The sequence below is a fragment of the Balaenoptera physalus genome, assembly GCF_965194825.1.
Source record: "Balaenoptera physalus genome assembly, chromosome: 19".
Lineage (NCBI taxonomy): Eukaryota > Metazoa > Chordata > Mammalia > Artiodactyla > Balaenopteridae > Balaenoptera > Balaenoptera physalus.
Genome location: NC_138900.1, coordinates 31,382,742 through 31,405,273, shown reverse-complemented (window position 1 = coordinate 31,405,273; position 22,532 = coordinate 31,382,742). Strand labels below are relative to the sequence as shown.

Below are 22,532 nucleotides of genomic sequence, written 5' to 3'. Positions count from 1 at the left end.
AAAACTGAAAGCATTTCCTCTAAGATCAGGAACGAGACAAGGATGTCCACTCTCACCACTATTATTCAACATAGTTTTGGACGTCCTAGCCACGGCAATCAGAGAAGAAAAAGAAATAGAAGGAATACAAATTGGAAAAGAAGAAGTAAAACTGTCACTGTTTGCAGATGACATGATACTATACATAGAGAATCCTAAAAATGCCACCAGAAAACTAGTAGAGCTAATCAATGAATTTGGTAAAGTTGCAGGATACAAAATTAATGCACAGAAATCTCTGCATTTCTATACACCAATGATGAAAAATCTGAAAGAGAAATTATGGAAACACTCCCATTTACCATTGCAACAAAAAGAATAAAATATCTAGAAATAAACCTACCTAGGGAGACAAAAGACCTGTATGCAGAAAACTATAAGACACTGATGAAAGAAATTAAAGATGATACCAACAGGTGGAGAGATATACCATGTTCTTGGATTGGAAGAATCAATATTGTGAAAATGACTATACTACCCAAAGCAATCTACAGATTCAATGCAATCCCTATCAAATTACCAATGGCATTTTTTATGGAACTAGAACAAATCATCTTAAAATTTGTATGGAGACACAAAAGACCCCGAATAGCCAAAGCAGTCTTGAGGGAAAAAAACGGAGCTGGAGGAATCAGATGCCCTGATTTCAGACTATACTACAAAGCTACAGTAATCAAGACAATATGGTACTGGCACAAAAACAGAAACATAGATCAGTGGAACAGGATAGAAAGCCCAGAGATAAACCCACGCACCTATGGTCAACTAATCTATGACAAAGGAGGCAAAGATATACAGTGGAGAAAAGACAGTCTCTTCAATAAGTGGTGCTGGGAAAACTGGACAGCTACATGTAAAAGAATGAAATTAGAATACTCCCTAACACCATACACAAAAATAAACTCAAAATGGATTCGAGACCTAAATGTAAGACCGGACACTATAAAACTCTTAGTGGAAAACATAGGAAGAATACTCTTTGACATCAATCACAGCAAGATCTTTTTTGATCCACCTCCTTGAGTAATGGAAATAAAAACAAAAATAAACAAATGGGACCTAATGAAACTTAAAAGCTTTTTGCACAGCAAAGGAAACCATAAACAAGATGAAAAGATAACCCTCAGAATGGGAGAAAATATTTGCAAATGAATCAACGGACAAAGGATTAATCTCCAAAATTTATAAACAGCTCATTCAGCTCAATATTAAAGAAACAAACAACCCAATCAAAAAATGGGCAGAAGGCCTAAACAGACATTTCTCCAAAGAAGACATACAGATGGCCAAGAAGTACATGAAAAGCTGCTCAACATCACTAATTATTAGAGAAATGCAAATCAAAACTACAATGAGGTATCACCTCACAGCAGTTAGAATGGGCATCATCAGAAAATCTACAAACAACAACTGCGGGAGAGGATGTGGAGAAAAGGGAACCCTCTTGCACTGTTGATGGGAATGTAAATTGATACAGCCACTATGAAGAACAGTATGGAGGTTCCTTAAAAAACTATAAATAGATTTACCATATGATCCAGCAATCCCACTACTGGGCATATACCCAGAGAAAACCATAATTCAAAAAGACACATGCACCCCAATGTTCATTGCAGCACTGTTTACAATAGCCAGGTCATGGAAGCAACCTAAATGCCCATCGACAGACGAATGGATAAAGAAGCTGTGGTACATATATACAATGGAATATTACTCAGCCATGAAAAGGAAAGAAATTGAGTCATTTGCTGAGACGTGGATAGATCTAGAGACTGTCATACAGAGTGAAGTAAGTCAGAAAGAGAAAAACAAATATCGTATATTAACGCATGTATGTGGAACCTAGAAAAATGGTACAGATGAGCTGGTTTGCAGGGCAGAAGTTGAGACACAGATGTACAGAACAGACATATGGACACCAAGGGGGGAAAACTGCGGTGGGGTGGGGATGGTGGTGTGCTGAATTGGGCGATTGGGATTGACATGTATACACTGATGTGTATAAAATTGATGCCTAACAAGAACCTGCAGTATAAAAACAAACAAACAAAACAACTAATACTAAACTTTCATTGGGTTATTTGTATGGAAATATGTTAATGTAAATGTTTCAGACATTACATGAAATTTCTAAAAATCTTATATGTTCTGGGATAATGTTATAAGTCATGATTCTATTTATTACTTTAAAATGTATATCTCAGAAAAAAAAAAGATTATGAGTTGAACCTGGATGATGGATACAGAAGAGTTCATTATACTGCTATTTTTGTTTATATTTTATTGTTTTTATTTTCTATAATGTTTTTAAAAATTAAAAAAAAAATGAGCAGAAGACCTAAATAGACATTTCTCTAAAGAAGACATACAGATGGCCAATAGGCACATGAAAAGATGCTCATCATTGCTAATTATTAGAGAAATGCAAATAAAAACTATAATGAAGTGTACCACCTCACACTGGTCTGAATGGCCATCATTAAAAAGTCTACCTGGGGTGTGCTCAGAGCACAGGGCCTGAAGAAATGGCTTCTCTGTTTACAACAAACCTAAGAGGAATCTGGCTTCATTGTGACAAGAGGCACAAAACTTGTGGCCTTCCTGTGAACAAATACCCAACACCTGTCCCCCTGCACCTCCATGTGGCTGCTGGGCAGGACAGTGGGGCAGGGCTCGATACTGGAAGGAAAGCTACAGTATTTAGTGGGGGAGTTTGCCACCTAGAGCCTATCTGGTCCACACGTGGGTGGGCTGTAAGTGGTGTTATAGACATAAAGGCTTTTTTTTTTTTTTTTTTAAATTATTTGATTTATTTATTTTTGGCTGTGTTGGGTCTTCGTTTCTGTGCGAGGGGTCTCTCTAGTTGCGACAAGTGGGGGCCACTCTTCATCAAGGTGCACGGGCCTCTCACTATCGCGGCCTCTCTTGTTGTGGAGCACAGGTTCCAGACGCGCAGGCTCAGTAGTTGTGGCTCACGGGCCCAGTTTCTCCGTGGCATGTGGGATCTTCCCAGACCAGGGCTCGAACCTGTGTCCCCTGCATCGGCAGGCAGACTCTCAACCACTGTGCCACCAGGGAAGCCCGACATAAAGGCTTTGAACCTCTCTTTTCAAGGAAAGAAAAGAAAAAGAAAAATAGATTCTATATGCCATTCTGGAAAAGGCAAGACTATGGAAACAATAAAAAGATCAGTGGTTGCCAGGAGTTTGCGGGGAGAGGGGAGATGAATACACAGAGTACAGAAGTTTTTATGAGCAGTGAAAATGCTTTGAATGACATTATAATGCTGGCTATGTGTCATCATACTTTTGTCCAAACCCATAGAATGTGCAACACTATTCACTTCATTAAAGTGAACCCTCAGGTTAACTGTGGACTTTGGTGATTATCTGTCAATGCAGTTCATCCTTGGTGTTAAAAAAAAAGGTACCACTCTGTTGATAATGGCTATGCATGTGAGGGGAGGGGGTATTTGGGGGAATTTCTGTACCTTCCTGTCAATTTTGTTGTAAACCTAAAACTGCTTAAAAAAAAAGTCTCAAGAGAATTAACGCTCAAGGTAGAAGTTTTTGGCAAAACTTTTGTTTCACTTTTATATAAGTATATATATTACATGGTGTGTGTTTGTTGGATTGTGATGTAAAATTTTTTTTTAGATCAAAAAAGTTTGCAGGCCACCGTAGTTAAGTTATACTGGCAAATAAAAGCACAAATTAACCTCAAAAAAAATAATACAAATAATAAATGCTGGAGAGGGTGTGAAAAAAAGGAAACTCTCTTACACTGTTGCTGGGAATGTAAATTGGTGCAGCCACTATGGAAAACAGTGTGGAGGTTCCTCAAAAACTAAAAATAGAGTTACCATATGATCCAGCAATCCCATTTCTGGGCATATACCTAGACAAAACTATAATTTGAAAAGATACATGCACCCCTACATTTATAGCAGCACTATTTACAATAGCCAAGACATGGAAGCAACCTAAGTATCCATCGACAGATGAATGGATAAAGAAGATGTGGTATATATATACCATGGAATATTACTCATTCTAAAAAAGAATAAAATAATGCCATCTGCAGCAACATGGATGGACCTAGAGATTATAATACTAAGTGAAGTAAGTCGGAAGAGAAATACAAATACCATATGATACCTCTTATATGTGGAATCTAAAATACAATACAAATATACATATCTACGAAAGAAAAACAGACTTACAGACATAGAGAACAAACTTTTAGTTGCCAAGGGGTAGGGGGGCTGGGGGAGGGAAGGATTGGGAGTTTGGGATTAGCAGATGCAAACTGGTATATATAGAATGGATAAACAACAAGGTCCTCCTGTAGCACAGGGAACTATATTCAATATCCTGTGATAAACCGTAATGGAAGAGAATATGGGAAAGAATATATATATGTATAACTGAATCACTTTGCTGTACAGCATAAATTAACATAACATTGTAAATCAACTGTACTTCAATAAAATATTTTAAAAATTAAGGTATAATTGATATAATGTTATATTAGTTATATGTATTAGTTATAGCATTATATTAGTTTCAGGTGTACAGTATAATGAATTGATGTTTGTATATATTGTGAAATGATCACACAGTAAGTCTTTGTTTATTTATTTATTTACAGCAGTTTTAGGTTCACAACAAAATTGAGAAGAGGGTACAGAGATTTTCCATACACCCTCTGCCCCCACACATGCATAGCCTCCCCCATATCAACATCCTCCACCAGACTGGTAAATTTGTTAAAATTGATAACCCTACATTGACACATCATTGTCATCTGAAGTCCATAGTTTACATTATGGTTCACTCTTGGTGGTGTACATTCCATGTGTGGACAAATACATAATGACATGTATCCACCATTACAGTATCACTGAGTATTTTCACTGCCCTAAAAATCCTCTGTGCTTTGCCTGTTCATCCCTCCCTCCCCTTCACCCCTGGGAACCACTGATCTGTTTACCATTTCCATAGTTTTGCCTTTTCCAGAATGTCATATAGTTGGAATCATGCAGTGTGTGACCTTTTCAGATTGGCTTCTTTCACTTAGTAATACACATTTAAGCTTCCTCCATGTCTTTTCAGGGCTGGATAGCCTTTTTTTTTTTTTACAAACACTGAATAATATTCCATTTTCTGGAAGTTCCACAGTTTATTTATCCATTTACCTACTGAGGGACATCTTGATTTCTTCCAAGTTTTGGCAATTATGAATTAAGCTGTTATAAACGTGTGCAGGTTTTTGTGTGGATATAAGTTTTCAACTCTTTCAGGTAAATATCAAGGAGCAAGATTGCTGGATTGTAAGATAACAGTATGTTTAGTCATGTAAGAAACTGCCAAACTGTCTTCCAAAGTGGCTGTGGCATTTTGCATTCCCACCAGCAATGAGAGTTCCTGTTGCTTCACATCCTTGTCAGATTTTGGTGTTGTCAGTGTTCCAGATTTTGGCCATTCTAATAAGTGTGTACTGGAATCTCATTCTTTTAGTTAGCATTTCCCTGATGACATATGATGTGGAGCATCTTTTCATATGCTTAAATGCTCTTGGTGACATGTCTTTTAAGGTCTTTGGCCCTTTAAAAAAAAAATTGGGTTATTTTTCTTATTGTTGAGTTTTAAGAGTTTTTTGTATATTTTGGATAGCAGTCCTTTGTCAGATATGTCTCTTGCAAATCTTTTCTCCCAGTGTGTGGCTTGGTCTTTTCATTTTCTTGAAAGTATATTTTGCAGAGCAGAAAATTTTAATTTTAATGAAACCCAGCTTATCAGTTCTTTCTTTCATGATTGTACCTTTGGTGTCATATGTAAAAAGTAATCACCAAACCCAAAGTCATCTAGATTTTCTCTTATGTTATCTTTTAGGAATTTATAGTTTTGTGTTTTACATTTAGGTCTGTGATCCATTTTGAGTTAATTTTTGTGAAGAATGTAAGATCTGTGTCTAGATTCCATTTGTTGTTGTTGTTGTTTTCATGTGGGTGTCTAGTTGTTCTAACACCATTTGTTGAAAAGACCATCTTTGCTCCATTGTATTGCCTTTGCTCCTTTGTCAAAGTTCAGTTGACTGATTTATGTGTGTCTATTTCTAGGCCCTTTATTTCTGTTCCATTGATTTATTTGTTCTTTCACCAGTATCACACTGTCTTAGTTACTGTAGCTTTATAGTAAACCTCCAACTTTGTTCTTCTCCTTACATGTTGGGTTGGCTATTCTGGGTCTTTTGTCTCTACATGTAAAGTTTAGAATCTGTTTGTTGATATCCACAAAGTAACATGATGGGCTTTTGATTGGGATTTCATTGACTCTTTAGATCAATTGGGAAGAACTGACATCTTGACAATATTGAGTCTATTTATCCATGAACATGGAATATCCGTATATTTTAGTTCTTTGATTTTGTTCATTATAGTTGTGTAGTTTTCCTAATATGGATCTTGTACAGGAAGTCCCCTACCTATGAACGAGTTCCGTTCCAAGAGTGTGTTCTGTTCTGAGAGTGCGTTTGAAAGTCTCATTTGTTCGTTAAGCCCAACAGAGTTAGCCTAAGTACCCAACTAACACAGTCAGCTATATAGTATTGTACTGTAATAGGTTGATAATACTTTTCACACAATAATACATAAAAAACAAACACAAAAAATAAAGAAAACATTTTAAAACTTACAGTACAGTACCTTGAAAAGTACAGTAGTGCAGTACAACAGCTGGCATACAGGGGCTTGTATTGAGTGAACAGGCGAGAAGGGTTACTGGCTGGAGGAGGGAGAAGAGGGGGGAGATGGTAGAGCTGAAGGATCGTCAGCAATAGGAGACAGAGTGCAAGCTGCAATTTCACTCATGCCTGACGGTGATGGCACAGGTTCTGGTTCTTTGCTGGATTCAATTCTATGTACCTCTTTGAAGAAACGATCCAGTGATGTCTGGGTAGTAGCTCTTTTTTCCTCGTCATAGATGACACGATAGCACTGGATAGCATTCTGAACAGCTGCTGCAAGCTTTGTGTACCATTCTACATTCGGGTCCTGTGCCTCAAAAACTAACAGTGCCTCCTCAAGTAAAATCCCCTTGCCGTTTCCTGCATTGTGAATCTCTTTGGTTCTTCAGTTACTTCTTCTTCCTCTTGTCTCTCTTCATCCTTTCTCTCGGCCTCCAATTCCATCAGGTCTTCATTAGGAAGCTCCTTGTGTTGCTCAGCAAGGAGTTCAATGAAGTCGTTGTCTTGCAGATCTCGCTCCAGCTTAGACCTCTTTGGACTCTCATCCACCTTCTCAAACCCACGAAAATCGTGAACAAACTGTGGGCAAAGATTCTTCCAAAGCCCATTCATGATGACAACCGTAACCTCATGCCAAGCAAAGTTAATGTTTTTTATGGCCTTGTAGATGTTATAGTCCTTCCAAAATTGTTGCAAGGTTGTTCCTGATTCGTGTCACTCGCCTTTACCGCCTGACAAAAAGTGTGACCTAAATAATATTTCTTGAAAGTTGCTATAACTCCCTGGTCCATAGGTTGGGTGAGCGACATAGTATTTGGCGGCAGATGCACTACTTCGATGTTAGGATAAAAGTTGTCCACTAATGGGGGGTGGCCCGGAGCATTGTCAAGCAGCAAAAGAATGTTGAATGGGATGTCCTTCTCCAAGCAACATTTCGCTACCTCCTGGATAAAGTGGTGGAAAAACCAGTCCTGGTAAATGGCCTGTGTAACCCAGGCTTTGGGGATACTCAGTCACACAAGAGGAAGGGAGCCCTTGGCTATGTTGGGTTCTCTGAATGATAAACTAAGAGAGGCTTCAGCTTCATATTGCCGGAAGCATTGCCACCAAACAACAGACTTAGCGTATCCTTCGCTGCTTTATAGCCTGGCATCAAGTTTTCCTTCTTACTGTTGTAACTTTGGTCTGGCATCCTCTTCCAGTACAGTCCTGTCTCATCCACGTTAAAAAGCTGCTCGGGTAAATATGCGCCTTCATCCATAATTTTTCAAAGCATTTCAGGAAGTTCCTGGGCAGCTACTGTATCTGCACTCGCTGCCTTACCACTTACTTTTATGTTGTGAAGGTTGGTTCTAGCTTTGAACTGATGAAGCCAGTCATCGCTGACACTAAAAGATGTGCCCTCTGATTCTTCACCGTGTTTCTTCTTCAAGTCTTCATAAAGCCTTTTAGCTTTCTCTTGAATCAACATTAAGCTGAGTGGGACTTGACACTGATACTGATCCTGCATCCACAAACTGAGAAATTTCTTCATCTCCTCTATCACTTTTCCATGCTTCTTCAATATTACTGTTGACATCATTGGCACAGCAGACTTCACATGTTCCATGATCTTGTCCTTGTTCTTTAGAATCATTGATGGTTGAACAATTCATGTTATAAGAACGAGCAACGTCTACTATCTTACTGTCTCGCCCCACTGTCTCAATTATTTTCACTTTTGTTTCCATCATTATTGCTTGGTGCTTCTTAGCAGTACCAGCTACATCACTGCTGCTTCTACACTTGCTTCTGGACATCCTGGGCTTGAAATAAAGATCCTGTACTCCTGTACTCTATACAGGACTGTAAAGTACACAAAAGCACAACCACTTGTAGAGGATGCACGCACGTGACAATGTACACCAGACACTTGAACTAACTTATATGATTGGACATGTGAATGCACGTTCGCGTCTTTGAAAGTTCGCAACTTGAAGGTTCGTACGTATGGGACTTACTGTATATATTTTATTAGGTTTATACTTATGAATTCCATTTTTTTGCCATGCTAATTATAAATGGTATTGTGCTTTTAATTTCAAATTCCATTTGTTTATTCCTGGGATATAGGAAGGCAGTTGGCTTTTTTGCATTAACCTTGTGTCCTGTAATCTTGTTACAGTAGCTTATTTCAAGAGATTTTTGGTTGATTAATTTGGATTTCTACATAGACAATCATGTCATCTGCAAAAAAGACAATTTTATTTATTCCTTCTTAATCAGTATGCCCTTTATTTCCTTTTCTTGTCTTATTGAATTAGCTGGGCCTTCCAGTATGAGGTTGAAAAAGAGTGGTGAGAGGGGACATCCTTGTCTTGTTCCTGATCTTAGTGAGAATGCCTCTTGTTTCCCACCATTAAGTATTATGTTACCTGTAGGTTTTTTGTAGATATCTACTATAAAGTTGAGGAAGTTCCCCTCTATTCCTTGTTTACAGAAAGCATTTATCATGAATGGGTGTTGGATTTTTGTTAAATGTTTTTTCTGCATCTACAGACATACCTTGTTTTATTGCACTTTATTGTACAATACTTTGCAGATACTGCATTTTTTACACAATGAAGGTTTATAGCAGCCCTGTGTTGAGCAAGTCTATCAGTGCCATTTTTCCAACAGCATTATTTTTTAATTAAGGTATATACATTGTTTTTGTAGACATAATGGTATTACACACTTACTAAACTACAGTATAGTGTAAGCATTAATTTTATACACACTGGGAAACCAAAAAATTCATGTATCTTTTTTCTTACTTTATCCCTTTAACCTGTTAGTGTCTTTGTATTTAAAGTGTGTTTCTTTGTATTTAAAGTAAACAGCTTAGTGTTGGTTTTGCTTTGTTATCCATCTGACAGTGTCTGCCCTTTGATTGGAGAATTAATCCATTCACATATGATGTAACTTATATGTTTGGATTTAATTTTTTTTTTTTGCTGTTTGTTTTCTGTCTCATCAGCTTTTTATTCTTCTGTTTCTCTTTTTCTCCCTCTTTTGTCTTAATTACATGTTATTGGTACTATGTTTTAATTTCTCTTTTGGCCTCTTACCTTTATTTGTTTGCTTTTGTGTGTGTGTGTGTGTGTGTGTGTGTGATTGCTCTAGGAATTACGTTATGCAGCTCTAACATCACAGTCTAGAGGCAATATTGGATTAGTTCAGGAAAAATATAGGAATTTTGCAACCATCTAGTTCCCTTTACTTCTCCTAGCCTTTGTGCTATAATTAGAGTGATCAGCTTATCTCCTGATAAGTTTTATTTCCTAGTTTTAGCGCTGAAAGTTCTGTGTCTGGGCAACTCCCTCAGTCCTGGGCAAATTGGAAAGGTTGGTCATTTTTGCTATTGTTATCATCTTTGTTACATCTATAAATGTTATAAACTCAACAATATGATGTTGTACTTTTTGCTTTAAGTCAGAGGTGGGCAAAATATGGCTCTCAAGCAAAATATGGCTCCCATACCAAATCTGGCTCCTGGCCTGTTTTTGTAGGACCCACAAGCTAAGAATGTTTTCTGCATTTTTTTTTAAGATCAAATATTTTGCATTTTTAAAGAGTTACTAAGAAAAAGGAAAAAGAAAAATATGAGACACGAACAGTTATATGACCATAAGCCAAAAATATTTACTAATCTGTGCAAAAAAAGTCTGCTGATGCCTTCCTTAACCAACTATATATGTCTTTAAAAGAAAATAATAGAAAAAAATATATACACATATACTTATTTTAAATATGAGTAATTTGTGAAAACTGGAGAGCCCCCTCTTTTTTTTTTTAAAGGAGATTTTAGTACATTGTTTGGGGAGCAATCTTGTGGACCAACCAAATCTGTATTGTGTTTTATACAAATATGGTTTATGGACAGTGGTGGAAATGTGATCAGAGAAAGATTAAACAAGAGAAATATAGTTGATGTTGTTCCAGTGCCAATAAGCACTGCCAGTATATAGTATAAAAAGGATTTGGTAAGGTTTTCTGAAGTAAGGAAAACCTATTTAAACTCTAATTCTTAGCTTAAAATTAAATTTATTATGTTCTGACATAACTGACTTGAGTAATTTTACTTTGGAAGAAAATATTTCAATATTTAAAACATTTTCATTTGTTCTGATTAATAGAGTAAAAGCTTAGGTTTACATTGTATGCATAATATCTTCCAGTTTCTTCAGGTCAGAAACTATTGTAAATCCTGATATGTTTCACCTGGCAGAAAATAATCTTTCAGGACAAAAAAAAAGCCTATTTTTTAATATGCTGGCTTAAAGGTGAAAAGAAAATCTAAGGACAACTAGAAGTTTTTGTCATAATAAGAGCTCAGTTTCATTTGGAGAGAGCTAATTATGCTACATACATTCTTTTGAATATAATAAATATTATGTACGTTGAAGCACATTGTTTCAATTTTTAATGTAAATTCTTAAGGGAATATTCATGAGAATTTAATCAAACTTGTTGATTTAAAAAAAAAATTTATTTATTTATTTGGCTGCGCCCGGTCTTAGTTGCCACATGCAGGATCTTCGTTGTGCCGTGCGGGATCTAGTTCCCTGACCAGGGATCAAACCCGGGCCCCTGCATTGGGAGCACAGAGTCTTAACCACTGGACCACCAGGGAAGTCCCTCAAACTTGTTGATTCTTTTTTTTTTTTTAATAATGAAGCTGCTTTTCTTTTTATTTTTTTTTAAATTTAGGGAAGGCTCTTTTATTTATTTATTTATTTTTATATTTATTTTTGGCTGTGTTGGGTCTTCGTTTCTGTGCGAGGGCTTCCTCTAGTTGCGGCAAGCGGGGGCCACTCTTCATCGTGGTGCGCGGGCCTCTTCACTATCGCGGCCTCTCTTGTTGCGGAGCACAGGCTCCAGACGCGCAGGCTCAGTAGTTGTGGCTCACGGGCCCAGTCGCTCCGCGGCATGTGGGATCTTCCCAGACCAGGGCTCGAACCCGTGTCCCCTGCATTAGCAGGCAGACTCTCAACCACTGCGCCACCAGGGAAGCCCTGTTGATTCTTAAATGTGCTATATTCTCTTAGTAAAAAACTGAAGAAAGTAATATTATGTTATAGTTGAGGTTTTCTAATTTTTTAAAGGTGAAATTTTTTCTTTCTAAACTGGATTAAGAAACAATTCTTTAAGATATAAGCTAAAAAAAATCGGAAACCAGAAAGCCATGTTTTGTTTCTTACTTTTTTTTTTGACTACACAACAAATAAGAATATTAGAATATTGCATATGAGTACTATGATGATTCTACAATACCTGAAGTATATCATATTAAGTTTTTCTATGTATTTTATACATAATATATAAAATCTTTAGAGTTTGAAGGAATTTTTCCATTTGAATATATTATCCTTTAAAAAAATTTAGAAACATAGTTATAGAAATACTATAAGCAGGAAAGAGATAGAATATTTCAGTTTCTTTGTAAAATTCTCTGCAGACCTGTATTAAAAATGTAGTTCAGAATCATCTAAACCAGTCGTCCTGAACCAGGAGTGATTGTGTTCCCCTGGGGACATTCAGCAAAATCTGGAGACATTTTTGGTTGTCACAATTGGATGGGAAGTGCTACTGACTTCTACTGGGAAGAGGCCAGGGATGCTGATAAACATCCTACTATGCAGAGGACAGCTCATCACAGCAAGTTATTGGTCACAAACAAAATAGTGCCAAAGTTGAGAAATATCCATCAACATCATTTATGCTTTTCATTTCCAAGGTGTGTCACATCTATTATTCATATAACTCAGAGTTGACCAAGTCCTTATGAGTGTATAGTATTCAAAATTATTGTTAGCCTTCTAGCATTTAAAAAATTTTTAATAAAATCTACATAACATAAAATTTACCATTTTAACCATTTTTAAGTGTACAGGTCAATGGCATTAAGTACATTCACAGTGTTGTATAAGCATCACCACCATCTGTCTCCAGAACTTTTCTTATTATTCCAACCTGAAACCCTGTACCCTTAAACAATAACTCCCCATTCCCCACTCCCCCTAGTCCCTGGTAACCTCTGTTCTACTTTCTTTTTTTTGTTTTTTTAAAATTAATTAATTAATTAATTAATTAATTTATCCTTGGCTGTGTTGGGTCTTCATTTCCGCGTGAGGGCTTTCTCCAGTTGCGGCGAGCGGGGGCCACTCTTCATCGCAGTGCGCGGGCCTCTCACTATCGTGGCCTCTCTTGTTGCGGAGCACAGGCTCCAGACGCGCAGGCTCAGTAGTTGTGGCTCACGGGCCCAGCCGCTCCGTGGCATGTGGGATCTTCCCAGACCAGGGCTCGAACCCATGTCCCCTGCATTAGCAGGCAGACTCTCAACCACTGCGCCACCAGGGAAGCCCTGTTCTACTTTCTGTCTATGAATTTGTCTGTTCTAGTTACCTCATATAAGGGAAATCATTAAAATATTTGTTCTTTTTAGTACTTTTTGTGTATTTGTTGTTTTAATTATTACCTTAGGGTTTTTTGGTGTGTGTTTGTATGTTTTTTGTTTTCTTATAAAGCAGATTTTTTTTTAAATTTGGAGAATGTTTTATTTGACACAGAGCAATCACATTATGAATTATATGTCTGCTGACAGTGATTTTCAGTTCTCTTTGTAATAAAGGATTGGAATGAGTTATTTATAATGTGGTTATTTTATAGCTCCTTTGAATCTAAGAAACAAAATAAAACAAGGACTTTTTCCTTATAGTTTGTTTCCAGTTTTACTTGGAAAAATGTAAAAACAATCTACATTCAAGGAATCAATTGATGTAGTGTTCCCACAATTGATATTATTAGCAAGTGATACTTTGAATTAAAAAAAGATCCTGGAAATGCAATGTTACAGCAAGTCATTAATATTTTCAATACAGAGTACAAATTGTAGTGTAATTAACTCTTGGATTAATAGTATCCAACTTGTCCAACCCATTTTACAGTTGTTTCTAGAGGAAGCTCTTTTTATAAATGAATTTGGTGGAGGTAGTAGTTGCTTGTTGTTGTTGTCTTGGAAGATGATAATTAGCTCAGTTGCAGGAATGTTACATTAAACATTTTCATTAAGTAATGGAAATCAACCTATTAATTGAATGTGAGTGTTTGTGTATCATTTCTCATTTAACCAAAACAGTCTTTGCTAGTTCTGAGTGAAGGCATATATGCCTTTCTTGGTGATATGTTTAATTTTAAATAAATGAATTGATACCTTTGAATTTTATTTGAACAAAGATGTAAACTGAAAAAATGACCAACATACCTGTCTCTAGTATATTTTCCTCTTTTCAAAAATTAACATTTTTATTTGTGATTAGAAAGAACCACATGATATACTTAATAACCTATGGACTTGGATGTATCTGGAGTAACAGTTGTGATTTAGAAGTCAGTTATCAAAGTTTTTTTCCTCTTAAATACAAGCTAGAGATCTGCTTTTTCAGTATTTTTACTGAAGTAAAAGAATTCTACCAGAATTTTAGTTAGCTTAGTGTTAATTAGTTTAGACAAAATGTTTGTATTCTAGAGTATGAGGCATCTTAAAAATACATGAATGTAAAGCACTACAGCTAAGCTTTATGCAAGAAGAACGGTAGGAGAATAGACTTCTTTACATATGGAATTGCAGTTTTCTGTCTGAACTTATTCTTGCTGGTATTTGAAAATCATTTCTGGTTTTTGGTGAATAATTCTTAATTCAAGGATCATCATTAGTGAAATCTTGGGGGCAGTGTCTCTTCAAAAGCTTTTTTTTTTTTTTTTGGCGTGGGATTGACGTGCTAAAATATGATGAAATGCCTGAATAAGATCACGGTGGATTGTATCATATCTATACCCTGGTATTATACTCTAGTTTTACAGAATCTTACTGTTGGGGGATACTAGACAAAGTATATAAGGGCTGTCTCTGTAGTATTTCCTATAACTGCATGTGAATCTATAATTTCCTTTAAACAAGAAGCAATATGATGAAAGACCAGATTTATTTTCCCACCTGCAGCAACCATAAAAAGCAGATGAAACATTTAAGACAGTGGTTTTCAAGACACTTGACATTAGGCAATGTAGGGTAGTGACCCTGAGAATTGAGAAACAAATTAGGTGAGCCCTATGATTGCCCTAGCTAACCACCTTAAGAGAATTCCTGGCTGTGGCACAGGGAAAGGAAACTCAGGAGTAGTATGGCAGACGGAGCTAAGAGTTGAGGAGACGGAGTTAAGAGCTGAGGAGACAGAGCTAAGAGCTCAGAGAGATCAAGGAAACAAAAAGCTGAAACAGGTCCACAATTTAACTCTATCAGAAATCCAAAATTTCCTATTAGGTTTTGTGCAATGAAAAGATAAAAGGTCTCTTATTGCCCTTTTTGCCTCTACAACATAGGTTCTGAGTTGACTTTAATATATACCGAAGTATACCAGTTGGCAAACCTTCATGGCCTTAATACTGGGGCTCAAATTATAGTTATACCTGGGATCCCACCAAATTTAAACAAGATATCCCTATACTTTTAGTAGAGTTACCACACAGAGAGAACTATCAGAACTACTGCTTTGCCTGAATTCCCTATAGTCATAGCGGCTACTGCTGTAAAATATCCCATAGTGGGCATGGATGATCTGACCTATCAAGTAATACATTAAAAGTAAGTCTATGGCACTCACAATTGGCTTGACCAAATGGGACCCCACGGACTTCCCCATCTCCCCCAGTTAAAATAGTTAATATGGCTCAATAAAAGTTAAAACAGGGCCTTGATGAATTGAAACCTGTTATTCAAGACTTATTTAGAGAAAGGGGGGTTATCTTCACTGCTTCTCCATTTAATAGCCCAATTTTACCTGATTTTTAAACTTAGAAAGAATGAATGGCGCCTCACAGTGAATTACTACAACCTTAATGCCATGGTCCTACCTGTTAAAGCCTCTATATGCACTATTATTGAAATTACTTACTCCTTCCAATCAATATCTCATAAATACCTTGCATAGATTTGACTAATATGTTCTGGCTAGTGCCTATTTCCAGAATCTCTCATTCATAGTTTGCCTACACCTTCAAAGGAATATAATACACCTTTACCTATCTACCTCAACAGCCCTACCATCGCACACAGTCTTTATATGCAAGATCTTAAAAGTATCCAGCTTCTTACAGAAGCATAGATATGACATCACAGTGATGTCAACCTCCAAGGGGACTGATTTGACACACTCAATTCAGGCTATACAAATAACAAAGGATTTCACAAAAAGGGCATGGGCCATTGCCCCACACATAATGCCATAGTACAAAGCCCTGCCATCTTGCTTAAAGTCTTGAAAAATTATTTGGTAAGCTGGGACAGCTCTGTCCCTGATACTGTCAAGAAATAGCTGTTGACTCTCTCACCAGTGTTCAGATAAGCCTAACATCTTTTGGGCTCTCGAAGACAACATATTCCTCATTTACAAATTTTACTTAAGCCCATTTATGCTATTACTTACAGATACCTTGAATGGAGACCCTATAACAAAATGCTCTAGAATCTGCCCAAATTGCAAAAAACAGTCAACAGCAGTCACATTAGTGCCCCAAAGACCTTCACTGTAGAGGCTTTAGCAACCTCTTTCTACACCTCCTGAAGTCTCTAGGCTACCCATTATGGCCATAAATTGTCTGTAAGCTTTTGATGCAAGAAACTACTCTCGTTGATCCCATGCTATACACCATTAGGAGTAATTGCTGGTTACATACTGATTTTCCTGGCAATTAGAGGCTTTTTTTTCCCCCCCTTTTTTTTTTTTTAACATCTTTATTGAAGTATAATTAATTAGAGGCTTTTATAGGCCCTGAGCCCATGACGCTCCCTCCTTAGCCGCCTATTATGTCTTGGGTCATGGAAGCGGTACCCTGTAAACTCAGTACCTCATCAAGGCCTCCTTGCCAAAACAAAAGTAGTACCTACAGTATAGCCAAACCTGAGCTCTCTGGCATATCCCACCTATAGGATGGGTTGGTCTCCCTTGTCCTCAGTCCTTTGCCAGATGCCATAATGCTGGAGGATGTCACCCCTCTACTGGACCCTTTAGATACTTGGGGAGCCCCTTGGGATCAACTGAGTGACTACTAAAGGGAATTTGTACAGTTTTGGATGGCATCACAGTTGATGGAGCACATGGGAAAGCTGTTGCTGTTAATTCCTTAAGCAGGATGTTCCTGATCAAGGACAGGATCCAAGGGTCAGCACTACTGGCCAAACTTCACTCAATTATCTTAGCACTAGATGCTCTGGCCAACAGTCAGTTCTCTCCACATTTTTACTGACTCTTGGGCCATGGCCAATAGTTTGGCTGTCTGGTCCTGCCAGTGGCAGCAACAACTCCTTACTCAAGGTTGCCCCTTTGGGTAGAAAGACTTCTGGGAATCTCTTGCCTCACAAGACACCCAATATTAACCAAACATTTCTCTGCACATGCTAAAGCCACAATACAAGGCCTCGCTAAGACATTCCTTATTCCTTCTGGAGTTCCATACATTATCCATAGTGACCAAGGCACTCATTTCACTTCTCAAAATACACAATGCTGAGCTGCTGAACAAGGCATTCAGTGGAACTCTCCCCTTCTTTACTAGTCTCAAGCTACCAACCTCATATAGTGCCAAAATGGCTTAATTAAACAAGTTCACATTCAATTAAGTAGAATGTCATCAGTTAAACATCAGTAGTGAATTGTAATAAAATGCCCAACTCCGTTTTTTATATTTGATTGTTAACAGCTTTGAAGCCCCAGCACTTCTTTCCCCTTCTGTCCCACATCTGGGGAAATTGCTAAGAAAGCTCAGGTACTCTCTTCTTTAATGCCAGCAGAAAGTTCAAACCGTGTAAGCCACAGCTTCTCACATACAGGAACCCTCACCCCAGTCCTTTTCCCTAACTGTAATAAAAACAGAGCCAATCTCCTTTCTCTGCTCTCAAGCCATTTTGGACCTCCTTGGGAGCCTTCCCTGTACTCCCCAAAAAGCCTCATTATGAAAGTCTTTACATACCCTCCAGGTGCATGGATGGCATCATCAGGGTCAACATCTGAACCGAATTTTGGATAGGAGGTCCATTCATCTCTGTAGCGTGAGCACAGTGGTAGAGAAAGGATATTTTTTTTCAACAAATGGTGCTGGAACAATTGGATATGCATATGCAAAAACCCAGAAAACAAAACTTTTTTCCCACTTGTTTTTATTGTGGTAAGATACACATGACATAAAATTTATCTTAACCATTTTGAAGTATACATTTTAATTAAATTTTAAACTATGAATCTTCTAGAAAATAGTAAAAAATCTTTGTGAACATAGTTAGGCACATGTTTGTTAATTACACACCAAAAGCATGATCCATAAAAGAAAAAAAATGATAAATCTGACTTCATCAAAATTAAAAGTTCTGCTCTTTGAAAGCCACTGATAAGGGGACTTGTATCCAGAATAGGTAAAGGACTCTCAACACTCAATAATAGGAAAACAATCTAATTAAAACATGGGCAAAAATTTGAATAGACACTTCACCAAAGTAGACATCTAGATGACAATAAGCACGTGAAAAAATGTTCAACATCATTAGTCATGAGGGATATTACCACAATGAGATCCCACTACCCTGCTAGACTGGCTAAAATTAAAAACTGAACCTACCAAGTGTTGCTGAGGATGTGGAGGAACTAGAACTCTCTTATACACTGCTGGTGAGGATGTAAAATGATACAGCCACTTTGGAAAATAGTTTGGCAGTTTTCTTAGAAAGTTAAACACTTACCTACTATATAATCCAGCCAGTAGCTCTTTATCCAAGAGGAAAGAAAGTGTATGCCTATACAAAGACTTGTATTTGCTACATACATAGCAGCTTTGTTTGTAATAGCTAAAAACTGGAAATACTCCATATGTACATCATCAAGTTGATGGATAAGCAAACTGTGGTATATCCTTACATGGAATAGTATTTAGCAATGAACTTATTACATGCAACAACGTGGACAAATCTCAAAATAATTATGCTGAATGAAAGAGGCTAAACAAAAAAAAGAGCATGTACTTATGATTCCACTTACATAGAACTAGAAAATTCAAACTAATCTATAGTAACAGAAAGCTGATCAGTAGTTGCCTGGGGATTTTGAGGGGGGGATATTAAGAGGGAAGGGTAGGAGGGGGGATTACAAAGGGGCATGAGGAAACTTTTGGGTCTTATGGATATATTCACTATCTTGATTGTGGTGATAGTTTCATGGGCATGTACACATATCAAAACATATCAAATTGTACATTTTAAATATATGTAGTTTATTGTATATTATACCTTAGTGAAGTTGTTAAATGATAAAATAGTTTTTTCACTTAAAAAATATGTAAAAATCATGGACTACTTCAGGTAGTAAAGAAATTTAGAAAAGAAACAGAAACCTGCAGGGCTTATGGGATTTGTTCAAGGTCTTTCCTCAAGCAGAGAATAGGAGAACCTATGTCTCAACACCTTTTCTGTAGTCTTCCATGTTCCTTTCCCTCAAACTGGCTATTGTGAATGGTCCTTTTGCTGTAATTGGCACTGACCCTCTTCCCCTCTCATGTTTGAATTCTTAGACTTATTTTCAGTTCTGTTTTATTATCAGTAATCTATTCGTGTCTAAGTCTTGTTCCTTCCTCCCTTTGAAATCTCTGTCAAATGTTTTTTTTTTTAATACATTCTCTGTGCCAGCACTGCAGAACGGGCCATTGCAGAACGGGCCAAGAGCCTCTCATTCTGGGATAAATGTAATATTTTTCTAACTAATCCCTTTCTTCTCATCTAATCCATGTTGTAACTATTCTGAGATTGACATTTTAGGAAATGAACTTTGTACTTCACATTCTTCCCCTGGCCATTCACATATTGAACATTTACTATATGTGTGGAACTGTAAAGGAGAATGGGAAGGAAGTGATTTTTATCTCAAATAATTTTTGAGGAGGTAGAGTTTAAATATAAATGTGATTTCTACCTTCAAGTTACTATTGTTTAGTTGAAGAGACCACATAAACACTTGAGAAGTTTAATAAATAGTAAAATAGTAATATTTTTTTCCGTTTTTTTTCCCCTCCAGGTGCCTGTTGCATGTAAATCTTGTCCCTGTGGTTATGTATTTATTAATAGGAAACCTCTAAAAATAAAACACTCAGAGAAATCATCACCTTTTACAGGTAACCGTGAGAGTTTACCACCTTTTCATCTTTTATGTATCTATTATATAAATTTAAAATTAATTTTTGTGAGTTAAAATTTTTTTTGCTGGTTAAATTATAATATTAGAGTCTGTTGAAGTATGTCTTTGGCTTTTATTGATACAGTATATCAATTTATGATGATTTGTTCTTTATCCAATTTAAATGTTAACTACTTCGCAATACTGATAAACTTTGTAACAAATTTTAGTGAGAATTTTAATTTGAAAATGTTAACTGGAAGAAAGAGAACTTTGGTTTTATTATTAATATAATTTTTTAAAGTACCAGTTATCTTATTCCGTTTACTGATTTAGACTATCTAAAATATTGCTGATTTTAATTTTGAGTTTATAGCTCTCTCTTTAAAGTTGACAAATCTAGATTTATTCAAGAAATGTATTCAGAGAAGGTGGGTTTTCGTTACTCTTTTCTTTTTCTGTGATAAGATCAGATTTCTAACAGTGAACCCCAAATGGGAGTAGATTTATCACAGAATTTATTGTGGCTAACATGTGCCAGGTACTGTGTATCTTGGGCATACAGCAATAAATCTACTCCCAAAACAGGTTCAGTGCTATCACAGTAAAGGAAAATATATATAAGAATATACATATGGAATATATAGGAAAAATAGCAGCTAGTAATAAGTGCTAGGTAGGAAATTAAAATAGGGAACTGTTTTGGAAGATGACTGGAAGGTGACTTTTGCTTGAGTAGTCAGGGAATGCATCTCTGAGGAAGTAATATTTTAGCTAAGATCTGAATAGATGAAGGGGCTAAACATGAAAACCAGGGAAAAGCAGAGGGAAAAAGCAAAGGTAAAAGTTCTAAGGCTAGATTTATTCCAGGAGTGCAAAGTTGGTACTACGGGGGAGGAGAAATTTCCCCTCCTTCCCCTCTTCGTTCTTATGTCTGGCAATTAAAATGATATAAGGCAGATTAACGGGAGAAAATCAAGTTTATTACATGTGCATGGGAATCTACATAAGTATAAAGAACTTCACAGAAGGCAAGGTGAGGTATGTATATATTCTGGACTAGGGAGAAGGCCATAGGGATCTGAAGCTTCAAGGGGAAGTAAGGTAATTCACAGGAAGATAAAAAGAGTTAATGTTTGGTTAACAAATGTTTGCCCAAAGCTAGTGGGACACAGAGAGGAATTTGATCAAACCTAGCTTTGCTAGGTTCCTCCCTCTACCACACCTAATACTTAACTATAGTTATCTATGGTGATAGCTTCTTCCTGGGACAGGCTTCATATCTTAAATTCTTTTAGGCATTTAAGAGGGAAGTTCAAAGTTTCTTCCTGAGTCTTTTGTGCTTTGATTGTTTTTAGCTCAAAATAATCCACATGTCAGAGTGGCACACTTGGCCCCATCAGTATAATATAAGGAAATCTATTAATATCATATGTCATATTAATAAGTATAAGGAAAAAAATCTCATCAGGTTATCTCTATAGATGCTGAGAAAGTCTTTGGCAAAATTCAGTACTCATTCATAATAGAGACACTCAAGAAAGTAGGAATTGAAGAATACTTTAACTTGATAAAGTATATATCTTAGTGTTAAAGTTAGTGTTTTACTTAAATGGGGAAACACTACAGACATATCCATTAAGATCAGGAACAAGGCAAGCATCCCCACTGTCTCCACTACTGTTCAGTATTATATTAGAAGTAAATTCGCCAAGGCAGTTAAATAAGAGAAATCTGTAAGAGGCATAAAAGAAGTAAAACAGTAACTATTTGTAGGTCATAGTGTACATGGACCCCAGAGAATCAGTAATAAAACTAACTCAAACAGTGAAAGAATTCACTGAAGGAGCAGGATTTAAAATTAACAAACAAAAATCAGCTTTCATAATGCAGGCATACCTCATTTCATTTTGCTTTGCTTTATAGAGTCTCACAGATAACTGCATTTTGGTAAATTGAAGATTTGTGGCAACACTGCATCAAACATGTCTTTAGGTGCCATTTTCCCAGTAGCATTTGCTTACTTTGTGTCTCTGTGTCACATTTTGTTAATTTTCACAAAATTAGAAGTGGTGTTTGAAGATGTGACTGAATTGCTGCAATCTCATGATAAAACTTTTTAGCAGATGAGGAGTTTCTTTTATGGGTGAGCAGAGAAAGTGGTTTCTTGAGATGGAATCTATTCCTGGTAAAAATGCTGTGAAGATTGTTGAAATGACAACAAATAATTTAGAATATTATATAAACTTTGTTGATAAAGCAGAGGCAGGGTTTGAAAAGTTTTTGTTTGTTTTAAGAATGACTTTCCACTTTATTTATTTATTTATTTATTTATTTATTTATGGCTGTGCTGGGTCTTCGTTTCTGTGCGAGGGCTTTCTCTAGTTGTGGCAAGCGGGGGCCACTCTTCATCGTGGTGCGCGGGCCTCTCACTATCATGGCCTCTCTTGTTGCGGAGCACAGGCTCCAGACGCGCAGGCTCAGTAATTGTGGCTCACAGGCCCAGTTGCT

The 22,532-nt window shown here is 36.8% G+C and overlaps 1 protein-coding gene and 1 long non-coding RNA gene across 2 annotated transcripts in view; both read left to right on the top strand.

The window, feature by feature from the left end:
- LOC309648385 (uncharacterized protein) overlaps positions 1 to 22,532 on the top strand; it is a gene marked incomplete at its 5' end in the record, with an annotated part of 48,689 nt that overhangs the window by 11,029 nt on the left and 15,128 nt on the right. The window contains one exon of the mRNA XM_082436878.1: positions 19,923 to 20,025. Coding sequence (XP_082293004.1) covers positions 19,923 to 20,025 — 103 coding nt within the window. The remainder of the gene's footprint in view (positions 1 to 19,922; positions 20,026 to 22,532) is intronic.
- LOC309648747 lies at positions 2,351 to 5,183 on the top strand. The gene is made up of 2 exons (XR_014256775.1): positions 2,351 to 2,816; positions 3,132 to 5,183. It is a non-coding gene; the product is annotated as an uncharacterized lncRNA (long non-coding RNA).